Below are 17,042 nucleotides of genomic sequence, written 5' to 3'. Positions count from 1 at the left end.
CTGTCTGTGGTCCCGTCATATCGCATGCTTGACCCACTGCTCCTCAGAGTTGAAATCAGGGACCGTTTCTTGTGTGTGTTAAAACACATACTCATGTTTACATAATATTTGAAGAACACTTGCATGTCAGAGTAAATTTCTATCTTTTTTCATATTGCAAGTGGATGTAATGTACATCAAAAATAAGGATAAAATGCCATCATGAGCGTTCATCATTAATCGTTCACTAACTAGTATTAATCATTATAACTTATATAATAGTCTCCCAGGCCTCAGAGATCTCACTGACAGGAACATACATGTTGAAACATTCATAAAGGTCCTGCAACAGAGAACAGCAATATGCCACAGGAGATATCTCTGAAGAGGGGGAAACAAGAAAATAATTCTCTTGCTCTCTTCACAGATATCTCCCAAGAAAGTCCGGTCAACTGAAACGCCGTTGTCCAAAGTATGACTATCTCTTCCCTTCTTTTTTTTTTTTTAACCCTCTCTTTTTTTTTTCTGTTGTTCACTCAGTCCCAACTTTTTATTTCCCCATCTCTATTCCGCTGCTTGCTGCCATACAAACGCATACAGGTAGAAGTGGGGTGTTAGCAGCAACAGGGAAACACCACTGTAAACATGACAACAGCAGAGATCTGACCAGTCCTTCCTCAGGCCTCATCTTCACTCTCCTTTTGCTTCATTTGCATGAGTCTTCCCACAAAATGACAGCATTAACTGTAGAGGCATGCTCTCCTCTTCCTCCTCTTGCTACTGAGACGTTATTGATAATGATGATGATGGTAATGATGGGAAAAAAAAGCGGGTGCTGAGATGTAATGTGCATGTTACCCTGACAACTCTCCTCCTCTCCTCTCCTTTCCTCTTCATTTCCACATCAACTCTAAAAGATTATGTGTTTCTCTCACTGGAAACAACACAAGTTATTTGTGAGTGGAATAGTTTGAAGAAAGAAAGGAAAGAACACAGATGGTTTGCTCACAATTAAAGACACTGAAGAAGAAAGTCATGCCATGACATCAGTCTAAGCCTGGTCTATGCAGCTGACTGCTTACCCTCAAAACATATTATTTTTGGATTACAACTATTTTTCTTACTTTTTGTTCTTTACATGAGCCTGACAAAAAGGTGAAATACTGTAGTCATGTGTATTTTTGTCCAAAACCACAATCAGCAAACCATACCCATACATATCAGCGTCACCATTTTTTGTACGTACAATTATATGTATGATATGTAATTTGAATGAGCCTTTTGACATTTTGAACTTTATTGGATTTTTTGTTGTTTCCATGGTAACGTGCTCTGCAAGGTGAGTGTGAAGGGTGGTTGGTTACAGCATTTGCAAACTACACATTCTAGTCTCATTAAACTCTAAACACATATGAAGCACATTTCATTGTTAAGCCATTAAATATTTAAATTTTTTTGTCATTTTTGTTTTGTATATTTTCGCTGAAAACTTCTTGATTAGTCTGAAGGGTAATCACTTTGTCTGGTGAACAGCTACAATTCACTATTCATTATTGTTCACCAGCCATGATCTATCGATCAATCAGCTATTACTGTATTTATAAAATATGATGAGCAGTGTATGTGTGTGTGTGTGTGTGTGTGTGTGTGTGTGCGTGTGTGTGTGAGACCCTGACTCCAAAGGTGGGCTGAGTTATTTATAGTGTCTCCCCCATCAACTGATCTACTTCCCCTTGGTTGCGCTGACACTTGACTGACGTAAGACTTCCTCTGTTTGACAAGACACCCCCCACCCCCCAGCTGTATATATATTTCTGTGTGAGCGTGTGTGTGTGTTTGTGTGTGTGTGTGTGTGTGTGTGTGTGTGTGTGTGTGTCTGTGCATGCGTGTACTTAGACCCTCTTCCTCTAGTCTCTGGTGTGTGTGCTCATCATTTATTCACATGGTGTTGTTGTCAAACTACTTATTACTCAGTCAAGAATTAATACTGCTTAAAGCCCCCCCCCCCATCCCCCCCACTACTCCGCTTGTCTTAATCCAAACGTATGTAGTAAAACTGTGCCTTAACACTATTTTAAAGCTCCTGCAGTCTGATAATTTGTGGTGTGTGTGTGTGTGTGTGTGTGTGTGTGTGTGTGTGTGTGTGTGTGTGTGTGTGTGTCTGTGTGTGTGTGTGTTGGTGCATAAGTAAGTACGTTCTAACTACTTCTGTGCCATTAGTCCTCATTTATAGGGTATTGGTGTTACTATAAATTGATCAAATGAGTGTGTGAGAGTGTGTGTGGGTAGGCTGCTGTGTGCTGAGAGGCTGCATGTGTGCGTGTGTATTTGCTACGACTGGTGGGGGCTGTGTATTATTGATGGTAGCCTCATGTTGCACCTTGACTTTGTTGGCCTCAAACTGCCTGTAGTGCCGAGGAAGTAATTTACCATGAATGCGTGTGTGTGTGTGTGTGTAGACAAACAGCCATCAGTTCTGTGTGTGTTGGCATACATGTGTGTGTGTGTGTGTGTGCTTGGGCCCGCTAATTCTTTCTCATTGCTCCTTTTCTCATGTTTCCAGTGTAAGAAACCAATTCATCCATCACTGGAATCCACCTTAGCATGAAATCTGTATAAGTGGTATAGGTTCATTTCCACTTGAACCCAAATGCATATTTCATTTGAAAGACACTTAAACATTTTTGTGTCAATCCCAGGATAATTGAAGAGCTCTCAAGTCATGAACAAAAAGATAAAATAGCTTATGAGGATTATAGAGAAGATCCCTTAAAACTGATTCCTCTTAATTTTGCACGCCGAGATTTTGATAAGAAGCAAGATTCACTGACAAGAAAGTGTAGGGATGATAGGAGTGATATTTGTTCATCATGGTCCAATAGCATCCTCCTCAGCTGGATGAAGTTCATATCTCATCTTGTATCTCCTGATATCTCAAATATTCATTTTTCCTTTGACAGATAATACAGCACTGCCTCCATCCTAAAAATTAAATGAACATTACAGGATTTTATTGCCTCTACCGATCATCCATTTTCATCTTGAATTATCTGCGCTGTAGTTGCTCCATGAGTATTCCACAAATATACTTGAGAATAAGGAATGTAGAAAGGTGATTGCGGTGATTTAGACAGATTTTACAGTCCACATGCTTGTCTGCATTGAGATGATTTATCCAAAGTCTCTCTGACGGTTCTGTGAGGATCAGAGAAGATCACATGAAGCATGATGTTGGTTAATTTGCTATTTTAGTCAAGTGTTGTTTGATGTTTGTGCTGCGGGGGCTGTTTGATGGGAACCTCATGGCTGACTTTCCTTTAGAATTTACATTTGTGTGTGTGGAATCCATACATATGTATCAGATATGTGCATAAAGACATTTTTTCTGTAATAAAACCCTTTTCAGATATAATCAATGTGTTATGATGACAGCCTCCAGAGTAGGTGCCTGTGGGCTACATGTACTGTAGGTAGTGTAGGTGGAGAAAGCTCCCTGCTATTTTAGGTAGCTGAACAGCTCTGTGCTGTCAAACCCATTATAGCTGAACTGAAAATAGCTCAGGCTTACAAAACATTGGTGGAGGAAATAATACAAAAAAAATCTACCAAGAATTGTATGATATGTTGTTTTAATTTCAAAATGTTGAGGTGAAAATAGAGCAATCTGAGTCTAACAGAGGGAGAAATAAAATCTTCTTTTGTTAAATTTAGATGGTAAAGAACTATCTAAGAAAAGCATCCTAAGAAAGGTGTAGTCAAGTATGAGTATGAGGCCACAAGGATTTGAGGATGTTTAAAACTGATGATCTGTGGGACTTGGATGGTACACGTAAATGAAATATTCTGCACCTTACCAGCATGTTGACAAACCAGTAGGTTGATGTTAAAACACAAACCACCTGAGCTGTGTGACTGGGTCCAGAATGCTTTCATTTAAAAACGTTTTATTTTGGACACAGGACGATTTGTAAGATAGACAGTTGTCCACTTGTTGTGTTTTTGTGGTTTTTCTGTAACCGTCATATTCTTTCTGCCTACTGCATAAAGCTGGAACTGTAAGAGAGCAGCCATTTACTGTGGTGGTAACATCATCGTTTTTAAGTGGATTCACATTTTGCCTGTTTACGTGACGATGGTGGCATTTTCATCAGATCACACTCTCAGGTCCAGAAAATGCAATAAATGCTGGATTAAAACAGTTAATGTGTAAACGACCCCTTAATCCAGGTCAGTCCTGTCCCAGTCTGTGAGACAGTGGGACAAAGAAATGAACTGGCAAACTGAGCGTAAAAGGCACGTGGCGGTGGCACGACTTACATGCTGCTAACTGTTAAGCATTACTGTAAATGTCAGTGGGCCAGTGAGAGCAGGGCATTGCCTCCCACCGTTCTGCATGTGCTCGTAGGCTGGTGACAGATGAGGAAACTTGATCATTGTGTCTCCGGGTGCAGATGGCCAGACATCCAGAGGGTCTGGTTCGATGCAGCTGCAGCCAGGGACAGTGACTCGTTATGGCAGGGGGGCAAGGTGCAGCCAGGGCCGGGCCCAGCAGGAGAATGGAGGTCCCGCCAGAGACGTGGAAGCTGAGACCACAGAGGTCGGACCTTGGGCAGGTGGTAGGAGCAGTGAAGACTGAGGACATGGTGATGTTTGAATCCAGGGCACAAACCATTCCTAAACAGTTACGGGTGGAGTGTTTGACCCTTTCTCGTCAGAATGCATGCTGGCTTTGCAGTTTACTCCTTGCAGATATTCCCAGCTTTCACTGGCAGCACGTCGTAGCACCAGTCAAACATATTAGATGAAAGAGTGATGGTGCAAATATGATAAGTAGCTGTCGCACGTGGCATGAATTGTGTGGCTCTCTGCTCAGATTATGAAGATTAGTTTTAATGATCACATATGTGACTATATTTAAAACCTACTCCTATTTTTATTGCATTTCTCAGCAGTAAACTGTAACAAGCTGTGAATTATGACTCTATAGAGTGAGACTGCTTTAATGGATTTCCAGGGAGAGAGAGAGAGAGGTTTGCTCTCAGAGCACCTCATTGGTAGAGTTATTTCTGTAGCCATGCTGTATGTGGACATATGGAAACAGAGCTTAGAGAGATAGGGTTTCTGCTTTAACAGGGTCATCCAGTCCTTGCTTCAGGGACGGACTGGAAACATGCATCTTTATTGAACTGGGAATTTGGCTATTATAGTTCTGACATGTGAGCTCAAGGTTGCTAATTTGAGGAAGCATTTTATTGCAGCATGTATTTATAAAGTCGGGTGAGCTTGCAGGGAAGTAGACTGTCCATACTGAGAATGACAGATCTGGGGTATAGATGTGGAGTAGGTGAAGAATCTTTATCATGTCATGGACTTACAACTTTTTTAATTTTGCTTTTGATTTTTGAGTATGTAATAAGACGGTTTCCTATGAAGACAAATTTTGTAACATATTCATACACAAACACACAGGTAGAGCATGAGGGTTTTGTGCCACAAAAATGCCATAATGCATTTGTCTTCTGGACTATCATGCAATGACTGTCAACATAATAATGGACAGAAATTAAATATGAATACTGCTATCAATACCTGCATAATTTCAGGATTAATTTCAATTTGCTACAGTATGCATTACATTCGCTCTTGCAACGGTCAAAGACTGAATCAGTCAAATATGAAAAAACACTTGATGAACCGCAACCCTACTTAACACAAGCCTGTGCAGACATGAACCCTCATTTGCATACGAGCAGAGAGACCCAGAGCATCGGTCTGCACAGAGATGAAGTGGACAGCATTGATTTTGACCCTTCTCACTCCTTCCTCCTCTCTGCTCCTCCTCATTTGCTCTCCCACTTTGTCTTCCATCATGGCTGCCATTCACAGTCACACTGCAAATCATCTTTCAGAGAGGCTTTGGAAGAACTTTCAGTGGGGGAATTTTGGATTTTAACGGGTGTGCTGTTCTTTACCAGGTTAGTTCAAAATGTCCCGGCTTCAGTCCTTCAGTCACTGAGGCTGTGACTTTTATATCGGGAAAGATTGTTGCAGGAAAAGATAATTTCAGATAATTGGTGCTAAAAAATATGCAGGTTTGTGAGAACCTGAAGGCTTTTTCCTTTCTTTTTTATTATATAAAAATCCTGACACATTTAATATTTTTTTCTCTTCTGATTGAGTTTCAGTGTGGATTCATTCAGCCCATTTCACCTTGGACAACCTAGTCTCTTAACAATGACTGGACCTGCAGTATCCTCATGTGGCCAGACAGTAAATTACACCTGTTAACATACAACTCAAGTCATTCACTCCCTTTTATGTTCCATATTAGTGCGACTTCTGAGGAGACACAAGACAAAGATATCTGGGCTAAAAATGCGATTATAGTTTAACTCTTTGCCTCCATCTAATTATTGAGTTTTCATGTTTATTACAGAAACATTTTTCACACTCAGTGTCAAACTGTGATCTCACTGACAAAGTAAGCGTGAAGGGACACTAGAATTTAGCATTAATGTTTGTAGTGCTTAGATTGTGACTTACACAATTTAGTATTTATAATACAGTAAGAAAGAGGAGAAAATGTGATGGCAAAGGCAAGAGGTGCAATGAGTGGAGAAAGGAGAAAGTATTGAATGAGGATGGTGGAGATTTGACGTAGGAGCCTCTAAACGTCTGGCGGGACTCAGATGAATGAGGGCTGCTGGGTAATTAATTTATGGCAGGCAGCTGCCTGTTTATCCGTCTCAGAGTTGACAAGAAGATAATTGAGGGACATCTAATTGATCCCCTTTTGGTCTTGCTAGCTGTCTCCTCTTCCCTCCCCTCATATATATCAGAAAGTTCTCCTGACGGGGACAAACTGTCTTGGAAACTCTTTGAAGGAGAACCAAAGCGCAAAACATTTAGGTCAAAACAACTGATCGCACCAGCAATGTTGAAGCGCTGTCATTATATTTATCTTATATTTATTATCTCAATGTTATTATAGTTGTTGGACATTTCTTCTGGTTTTGTTCCTGAAACTCCTTGAAGGGGTGGAAAAAAAGGTGTCTTAAGGCTTAACTACAGTACACTAATATACTTAAGTTCTGGGATTTGGTCTGACTGTATATTTGACTTTCGTTATGCTTCCACCACTAATCCATTTTGCTGGAAATCATCCTTCCTTCCATGTGTTGAGCCCTGTGTGATCCCAGAGCCTGTATTTGAGGCCCTCTGTAGCTGAGGTCAAAGGTGACTGGGTCATTCTGGTCTGAGCTGCTGAATGTCACTGTGGTGGACACAGCTCATGTATAACTCATGTATAGTTCAGCTGCATGAAATACATAGGCAGATAATGATTATGTTACATTAAGGGATGCTACTACTAGCAGATGTATGTACACAATTATTGATCTCATTGAATACACCCCCAGAATCATGCATCATTAGCCGTTAGCCTGTAGAAAAAAAACATATATAGCCTCTGATCACTTAAAGTAATGAGATCAAATTAAATAGTAAACTTATTTTGACACCAGAATTTGCGTGTTTGTTTGTTTTTTTCTATAATTTTCCTGTTTCCTTCCTGCACAAATGTTGAAACCCATTCAGGTCCCATTTTAATAGATCAGTCTAGTTTGGACTGCAAAGGCATCAGCTGCAGTTCATGCAAAGTACAAGTAAAACAAATCAAAAAGCACTTAAACATACATGTACTGTATAAGTTGTAAAAGCATTGATTAGTGCATGATTTATTATTTAACACATAAACTTAACATGAAACCATTGGAAATGGTAGTCACTGAGGATGGGTTTTATGTTTTTCCTTATCTTTTGAAGATTTATTCATCTTCCAAATGATATTGTTGACAGATGTTGGATAAATATCATCTTTTCCTATAAATATTTAAATCTGTTGAAGCATACGTGAGGTTGGATACAGTGAAAGATGGATAGTCTTAGCTCTCATGAGGTGAACATGAGGCTGTCATGACTGATTTGAGGCAGTCCTGACATCCATCTGATGAATGGAGGCTTGTGCATCATTTTTTGTTTTGATTTCACAACACATCTAGACATGACCAGTTAAATTTAGTGTCTTGTGTCTCCCACTGTCATTTGCTCTCCTCTCTGCTCTTGATTTCTAACCCAGATGAGCTCATCTGTGGACATTTATAGACATCACAAAGGTTCCCTGCCTCACCTGGGGCAATGATGATTCCTTAAATATGTCGTGGAGATTAAAAATCTTTAATAACAGGCCATAGATCAAAATTTATGACCGCATTCAAGATATTTCTTATGTTTACCAGATTGATTGTCGCCTTCCTGGCCCCAGATTGAGCAACGGTTGAATGTTCTTGAAGTTTTGTCTTCTAATTCAATTTCAATTCCTAATTTTAATTATATATATATATATATATATATATATAATTATAATTATATATAACACATAACACATTATCTAATTGTAATATATATATATATATATATATATATATATATATATATATATATATATATATATATAATACAATTTTTTTATTTAAACCTTCTTGTCTAACGGTGTCTTTGTATTTAACTGAACCCTTAGGGTGCTGCCTCTCGCTGGCATGTTGAGATGATGATTATTACTGTAGCTGAAAGGCAGCGGGGTGGCCTAAGGAAAGAGGTTAGCTCATAGCCCATTAACGACAGAAACACTCCAAAATTCGCTCCTTGAATAGTCCTGTATAGCTTTGCTTGGACTTCATCTACAATTCCACTAATAACGTGTCAAGAAAAACGTGAAGTTGTTCTGTGAATACCTCGGCTAAGTAATCCAGGTGGGTCAACCTGTCAGCTCGCATACTAATCTGAGGTCACATTCCACTTGGTTTTGAGGTCAGAATTAGTTAATCTAATTAATAACAAGACACGGTGTATTACCAGAATCCTCACCGTACTCTATCCCTTAATTAATAAAATTAACATCAACATCATTTTAATTCATGTCAATTGGGTACATGGGAATGAACTAATCCAAATCTGAAGTACTATGTAAAACCAGCAGAGAGCAGCACAGATCAAGACATAGAGAAAACACTACTGCTCTAACTTCTGGCTCAATTTGATTTGATTTTACACTAAATTATGCTTTTATTATTTTTAGTACAAATATATTTGTGCTGGTAGATCTGACACAACTTTTACTCTGATAAAATAACTGTTGTTTTAATTCTCCGATGTTTTTTTTTTATTGTTGTGGCAACAACAAAATCTAGAATTAATATGGTATAATATTTAAGCATTGAAGGCCCTGCACTACTGTGATACGTGGTTTGACCATTCCCTGTGGTTTGTGTTTGTATTATGATAATCTAAAAATGTATTATCAAACGTAGCAGTGCGTAATGGAGCACTGGTTATCCTTTAGGCTGCTGTTACCTCTTCGGTCCGACAGAGGGAGCCAGAGGATAAGAACTCAGTTTTTTCTCGGTCTTTACCTGAACGTGAGAATTAATCTATTTACAGTAAATCTATTTTTCTCTGCTATTGTTAAAGATGTCACCCTTGTCTCATACAGCACCTACGTCACAGAGGGGGTTGATACAGAACAGCAGAACAATCAGAACTATTTTTAACAGCATGTGGATGTTAACAGTTGTATTTCATTGTAACTTTATCTTCAACCTGTGTATGCATCAGTTGTGACAGTAGCTGTTGTGGATGATTTCTTCATCAGCACTGCATATTATTGTCTATAAAGGGAAAGTCACAGCAGAGTTGTCTGTGGTCACTTTGTCTGCTGCCACAAGGACTCTCTGATGGTATCTTACCCAGACGGCCGAGAATAAGCTTCTGTTTCCAAGTTGGTCAGCGATGCAGACGGATGCTGCACTTTGGAGCAGCAGCAGTTGTAGAAGAAGTGTGTGCTGACCATGTTTGAGTGTTTGTATAAACACCCATGTGTGCTTGTTCTCGACAGGCTGCATCGTGACAGGGATTCACAGAGTGGAGATGGTGCCTGGGATGTAATGGTAGAGAATGGAGGAGGAGAGAGAGAGAGAGAGAGGTGATGATTGTGATGATGATGAGGAAGAAGAATCTTTCTGCTGTAATAAGACTTGTAAAAATAATACATTACACCATGTAAGCATGTTCTACTCAGAAACAATTTCTCTCCAGTATCTGGCTATGTCCTGGCAGAGTGGTGAGTGGGTGTGTTGAGTAGGCCATGTGTGTGTATGTTGCAGAAAGAGAGGCTGGGGGTGTTGTAGGTGATGAGATTTCATGTGTGACTAAAGACTCTCCAATAGGAGGAGTTCCACATCTGCCTCTGTTGTCGTGGATGTGTCACCCAGATTTCTTTGGCCTATAATGACGGCTTTTTCTTTCAAAAGGGTAAATAGTCTGAATCAGTTCAACACATGTGAGCGCTGGGGTGTGAGTGCGGTGGAGCCACGCAACAAAGCTGCTCCTCTTCCTCCAAACTCTCCGGCTGTCCCAGGACCTCGCTGACCGGCGAAGCGCAGCCTCCAAACCAGGGTTATAGCAGGGAGTCACAGGAAGGGCAAGCTCATTAATTATCTGTCCCTCTTCCTCCCTCCATCTTCCGATCACACCCTCACTTCATTACCAGCAAGGTTAATCCCCCCTTATCTCCCAATGAGCCTCATTTTTCATGGCTCCCTGTCCCTGACACTCCCTTCTCCATCCGTTCCTCTTCCTTCACAGATGTTCCTTTACTCTTCCTACTTTTGCATCTTTCCTCCGAGTCTGTTTTTTTTTTTTTTTTTACTGTCCTACCATAAATGTTCTTTATTTCCTCTTTTCTTTTCCCATCCGTCACCTCTTCTTTCCTCTCTCTTCTCCTCTTTCCTCTCTCCTGTGCTTACCTTGAACAGGCTGTAGTGAGTGGAGAGTAGATCTATTACAGCTTATCACTAAAGGACAGGCCAAAGCCGCGCACCGGTGAAATATGGCTGCTGTCACAGCAGCCGCCGAACACGACCTGTGCAGAGAGCTCGTAGAGCTGTTAGGAAGGGAGGAGGAGGCGTGAAAAGCCAGTATCAGCCCCTTAATTCAAATTAATGGAAAGTTTTCAGCCTTGATGCTGACCGTTTGACAGTGATTTGGCACACAATTAACCTTGTCTCCTCTCGCCTTTGCACTTTTGTCACCTCCTCGGTTTCATTTGTCGCCTTGTTTTCTCCGACTCCCTCCATCCGCTTGTTCCTGTCACGCTCCTCGACACGGTCTTATTGATTATGAAACAAATGGCGATGATGATGTTTTATTAGATAACTGCTGCTCCCTGATGTTGTATGACAATTGAATTAGCTCTGACTGACTGGAATCCATTTCATGTAACACGACTTGACTATGCTTCATTTTAGCTTGCACCGAAAGCACGTTTGCATTAAGAAATTCAAAGCAGAGTGAGAACAAATGCAAATGGAGCTTTCGTGATTGGTGTTTTGTCGCATGCCTTCACGTGACATACAAACTCTTGTGATGTTTGTCATGAGTGATTTTTTTTTAAATGTCATTCCAACCCTGCTCTGTGGACTGAAGCATCTGTCCAAAGCATGATAGATGTCCACTCAGTCACCTGTTTAAAACAGCATCTGCCCTTCAGCCTCTGCTCTCAGCTAGGCTTTACTCACTGCTTTTAAAGGCCACTTCACCTGAGGTTCCAGGTCGTAGCTCCAAACAGCCTATAGCTCTAAAACAAAGGAGAGCGGCTGGATTGGGAAGGTGTGCCAACTAACAAAATAGAGGGGAGAGATGATGTGTGAAAAATTCAACCTTAGTAATAGCTCGCTGAGGAGTTTCAGTTTCTCCTGCAAGTGCTGTATTCAGCTTTTTAGGAGGAGGAGTTCTGAATAAATTGGAAATCGATGTGTGAGATAATGTCAGTGGAAATAAAGAAACAACAAGGTAATTCGTAACGGCAAGACATATTTATGTGAATTATATGTTTGCTCAGCTCAGTTTCCATCTTTTAATTCAATGTGTTATGAATGAAAATCTTTTGAACTCCAACATGAGTGTAAAGAATGTAAGAAATATTAGCAGAGTTACAGCAAAAGGCCCGTCAGCACTGAATCCAAAGGAAACTGACACGAAATGGATGGAGGGTGACTTCTCTCCTTCCATCAAAAGCATCCATCCATCCATCCATCCATCCATCCATCCATCCATCCATCCGTAGATGATGCTAGTGTGCCTGCTTGTTAGGGTTGGGGTCTTTCATGTCTTTCATTTTACTAATTCAGTTTTTCATTCTGAGCTACTAATGCCAACACGTCCAAAATTAACATCCCACGTAAAACAATAATTGGAAAAATAGTTTAAGAGAAATAATTAATTGCTCATAATAATGTTTTTGGTTCCTGTAGTTGCCTCATAGATAAATGAGGTGAGATTGACGAGGTGTGTTTGCAGGGACAGCTCGCAGGTAACTGGGTGAAGGGGTCGAGGTGTAGCGTGGTGTCAGCACAACGTTACAGAGACTTGATGATTATCACAGCTTTTATGGCACTCCGCTTCAGCACATGTGACACATACCAACCACAGCAGCGGCGACAGTGACAGTTATCTGACTGACAACAAGGCGTGAGCGCCGCTCAAGGTTTGTCAGATAACTTGCTGATGTGACTTTGTTGAGTTTAAAGTAAGGTTCAGCATATAGATGCAGAAAAGACACTCCTCAACTGTATTTACAGTGCTGCACATTGTGATAAGCGTGCATAGTGCAAAGTAATGGCGGTCCCAGTAGGAAGTAAACTGCTGTCGAGACGACACATTTATTTTATGATATAGGGAAGGTGATTTTGAGAATTTTGGAGACTGACGAAAGCCTTTTGATTTAGTGTGGGCATGTGGACAAGTAATAGATAGATAGATAGATACTTTATTAATCCCGGAGGAAATTGCATTATGTGTCTGGATAAGGAACTGAGATCTGACTGACTATGATAGTAAGCGAAGGCAAAGAGAGTAAAGGAAGGTGCAGACTGCAGATTTTGCAAAATCTATTAAATGAAAAGATGTTGGCAGGATGGATTTTGGTAGTTGAGGAACTTTGAGGCTGTAAAGCAGAGAGGAAACTGTAGTCAGATGCAAGAAAAAGAACATTTAGAAGGTTTATTTTATCAGCAAAAACACACTGAAAGATTATGAAGTAGTTAGAAAGTCAAATCATTCCTTCCTCAGTAGTCGCACCGATGGTTATCTTCTATCGCAGCCTTTCCTGTACTATCTAAACGGTAGAGGGACAGGTAGATACATGCTGTTTATTTCGTGTTTGGCTTTTGTCATCACCGTCACGATTTTCAGTGGTGATCCTCAGAGTACACACCACCAAATCACCAAACATCATGCACAGGGTAGAATGCTGCTGTAACACCAGTTCCCCGTGAGTCACGACACATCCGTGTAAAGGGCTTAACACGAGGTAGGAGGGGATAAGCAGCACCCCTGATGTTTAAGCTGCTTTCGCTTTGCAGCAGATGTGAGTATCTCTATTCACTCTCCCTCTCTCCTCCTCACGCTCTTCGTCTGTGTGTGCGAGTGCATGCTTGTGCGTTCATGCACCTCACGAGCACTAAACCTAACGTCACGACTATTAATGTATTCTGATCAGCCCACTGAAAACCAGCTAATCTTTTGCAAGGGAAATGAGGCAGGAATTAGATCCGTTCGCTTTTAGCATCTGAGAAACCTTACAGTTTGTCTCCATGCTTCTTCTAGTTGCACCTCAACTCACAACCGCTAGTAGTTGTGAAGTCTGATGCCTGCCTTATTTATTTATTTATTTATTTATTATTGCCATTTATCGCAAGTATTGATTAATGTCATACTTGTCACAAAGCCCTGATATGCATGAATCAAAAATCCTGCCTGAAAACTCCTGTTTTCCTTTTTAATCTGTTTGTGGTTGTTTTTTTTAGCTGAAGTTGATTTTAAAGGAATTTCAATTCATCTCATTTTCAGCCAGCAATGATTAAACTGATATTGATCGTACTGGAGCTCAGGATACCAGAATTTCATTCTCTCACTCAGCAGCTTTCTCCTCTATGTTAAGAGTAAATGTATTTGTTCTTTTCGTAGACTATTGTTCGAGGCAACCGGCCGCCCAAAGATGCATCCATCAACGGCCTGCTGGAGGAGTTTGACAACATCTCTGTGACGCGTTCCAACTCTCTGCGTAAGGAGAGCCCACCAGGCCCCCACCAGGCGGGAAGTAGCTCTAAACCCTCCAGCATTAGTCATCTGAACACCCCTGAGGAGAATGGCTTCAATCATTACTACTCTCGCTACTCCTGTGACCTGGACACTTCCAGTCGGGACTTCTCTGTTGATCCCAGCAGAGCTGGCCTCTCCATAGATGGAGACTGGACGGTTGGACGTCACTATCGATTCACCAAGCAGAACGGTCACTCGCACCCCATACGCAGCCCCTTCTACCCAGACGCCATGCCCCAAAAGTCGGACTATGGAAAGCTTCCCCCAGATTACCACACTTACCTGGAGAGCAAAGGACGCTCAGCCGATGAGGTGGCCTCCACTGTGGGGAGCGGGGTGGGCTCCAGCGGTTACTATCGGGCCTCCGTGGGGGGCTCGTCCAGTCAGGACTACAGGGACACTTCAGTGGGTACGCCGTCTCGTGCCTCGCTACACAGCGAGCAGATCAACTACCCAGACAGCGAGTGGAGCTACGGTGGCCTGCGGGATGAATACGACAAGCGACCCAAGAGTTCTTACGTGACCCAAACCAGCCCGACGCCGGCCATCAGGCAGCGATCTCGCTCAGGGTCTGGGTTGCAGGAGCCAAACATCCCCTATGCAACCAGCGGGGCTTTCAAGAACCTTCCACAGGCCCACCCATACAGCTCCTACACCTACCCTCGCCTTTCAGAGACCCTCGCAAACTCACAGACTATGGCCAAGGTAAGACACCAAGCACTAAAGTATGAATGCAAAGCAAAGTAACTCAACTCTTGTATGTTATATGTTATATTTCTGGCCTGCCTGTCAGTGAGACGTAAAGGACTATCCCTCTTCTCTTTGGTATCCATTGCCTACGCACACAGATCATCATCATCAGCCAAATACCCAGAAACCTCAGCATTGGGGAAAGTGCTATAGAGATTAGTACAAAGTAATGTAGAGAATGAATAAAGACACCTGTTGTTGTGCCATGGTAGGAAGAATCAATTAAAAATAGTAAAAATGACCACAGCAGGGAACAAAATCATATTTATTTTGACAGTTTATTGCAATGACATTATTTGACTTTAACAATTTAAAAAATGACAAGAGAATGTGTGTATTTAATAGACCATGATGCAAAATTCTCTTCCAAAAAGTAATATTCTTAGGCTAATCTGCAAGAGAATGCGATGGCTTCGGTGATTTCTAGACAACCAGCAAGTAAACAGATTGTTATCAAAACTGCCCAGCAATACAACTTTAGAATGGTACACATTTGCATATGAAACACCTGAAATCTGACTGCGTTGGCATCCAGAGAGCGTGATGCAGCCTCTGATGGAGAATGAAACCTCAGAGTTCATTCTACTCTGATTAATTCACACACAGTCACAAATAAACCCTCCATACATTAGCAGTTCTGTATCGACACTATATGTTTCCAGTATAAATTACCAGGGATGACTCTTTTGTATCAGCATTATTATGCATACCTGCATTTGCTAGGAGGTATTAGACATCGATGTTATTACAGGAGGTGTAGCCGCGAGGGGTAAAAGATGCCGGTAGTCAATGCAGCAGCAGGGTAACAGAAAGATTTGTTCTATGAAGTGCTTTTCATATAATTTCTTCATATGTGCTTCACATCTGTAGGATTCCATGTTGCCATTATGACTCTGGAGGTGTATGCAGAGCTCTGCACCATACCTCCTTTACACACAGCGAGTCCAGTTTACTGAGAGGAAAACTGGGCTTGCTGATGTAGATCCCAGGGTGCCTTGATGAAAAACCATTTAACCTGCATGCTTCAGTAAATAGCCACTCAGGAAAAAAAAACAGCCACAGAGAATGCAAGAGTAGCAGGATTGGAAGCGACACAGGAGAAGGTCATTTTTCTTATATATTGTTCATTATTACCACTTTTCGAGTCTTTGTGCTAGAGGAGGTCTATATCTTTTCCTGAAAATATGTTAAGCACAGAAATTGTAGAACCAATAGAGGTTTTATATTAGTTAAAAAAAAACTAATATCTGACTGTAACTGTTATAGTATATTTATTATATTATTTCATTTGATATTTTCTTATTCAAAATCAAATTAAATATATACAGTACAGTGATTGAGACTAGAGAGTAAATGCACTCAAATTTGCCTTGTGATGCTTTTTTTTGCTGCAGTGTAAAAAAGAAAACAAAAAAGAAAACAAGGAGTCATCTGGCAGCTTAAGAATCACTATTCTTCCCGGCTCATGGACCCTGTAACAAACCCGTCTTCTCTCATTCTGCACCTTTTCTTCTCTTTCCCTCATGCAGCCCACTCACACCACTGAAGTAAATCCGTCTTTTTTTTTTTTTTCTTTTTTGCTGCTTATGTTGAGCTGATGGGGGTTTAATAGTAGACTTGGCCACACACAAGTGCACAGACGCACAAAGATACAAACACACACATCCTCTCTCTCTCTTTTTCTTCCATTCACTCTCTTGCTGTTTTGTGCTGCAGCTCTCAGTGACAAATTGATGTTGCGGCACTTTCCCTTTCTGCAGCCTTAGCATAAAACTGGCCGAACGGTGTTCCACCACAGAATTCAATTTCACAGTTGAGTTAGGTTGTTGATTACCCTGCCAAACTCAGATTAATGCGCGTTTAACCAACATGGATCAGGAGACCCTTGGCTGACAGCCAGCCAGCAGTGCCGGCCAACCATAGGGCGGGCATGAGACTGGGCTGTCCCAGCAGCAACCCCCCCCCCCCACACACACACACACACACCTGCCTGAATGTGATTGATTAAAAGAGTTCACACCAAGTAATTATACACCTTCCCAACACATCAGGGCTCCTCCTGCCCTGTCTACTCGTGTGTGTGTGTGCGTGTGTGT

At 41.3% G+C, this 17,042-nt stretch overlaps 1 protein-coding gene across 4 annotated transcripts in view; it reads left to right on the top strand.

Annotated features, from left to right (window-relative positions):
• The window catches only part of pak5 (p21 protein (Cdc42/Rac)-activated kinase 5), a 54,838-nt gene that overhangs the window by 26,613 nt on the left and 11,183 nt on the right, over window positions 1–17,042 (top strand). For 2 of the 4 annotated variants that reach the window (XM_068343093.1, XM_068343091.1), the window contains exons 3-4: window positions 407–451; window positions 14,062–14,901. In XM_068343093.1, the coding sequence (XP_068199194.1) occupies window positions 407–451; window positions 14,062–14,901 (885 nt within the window). Of the gene's footprint in view, window positions 1–406; window positions 452–4,512; window positions 4,623–14,061; window positions 14,902–17,042 lie in introns of those variants that run through there. The other 2 variants (XM_068343094.1, XM_068343092.1) reach the window with 2 other exon arrangements.

The sequence above is a fragment of the Antennarius striatus genome, chromosome 19, assembly GCF_040054535.1.
Source record: "Antennarius striatus isolate MH-2024 chromosome 19, ASM4005453v1, whole genome shotgun sequence".
Classification (NCBI taxonomy): domain Eukaryota; kingdom Metazoa; phylum Chordata; class Actinopteri; order Lophiiformes; family Antennariidae; genus Antennarius; species Antennarius striatus.
This window is presented reverse-complemented; position numbering and strand designations above follow the sequence as displayed.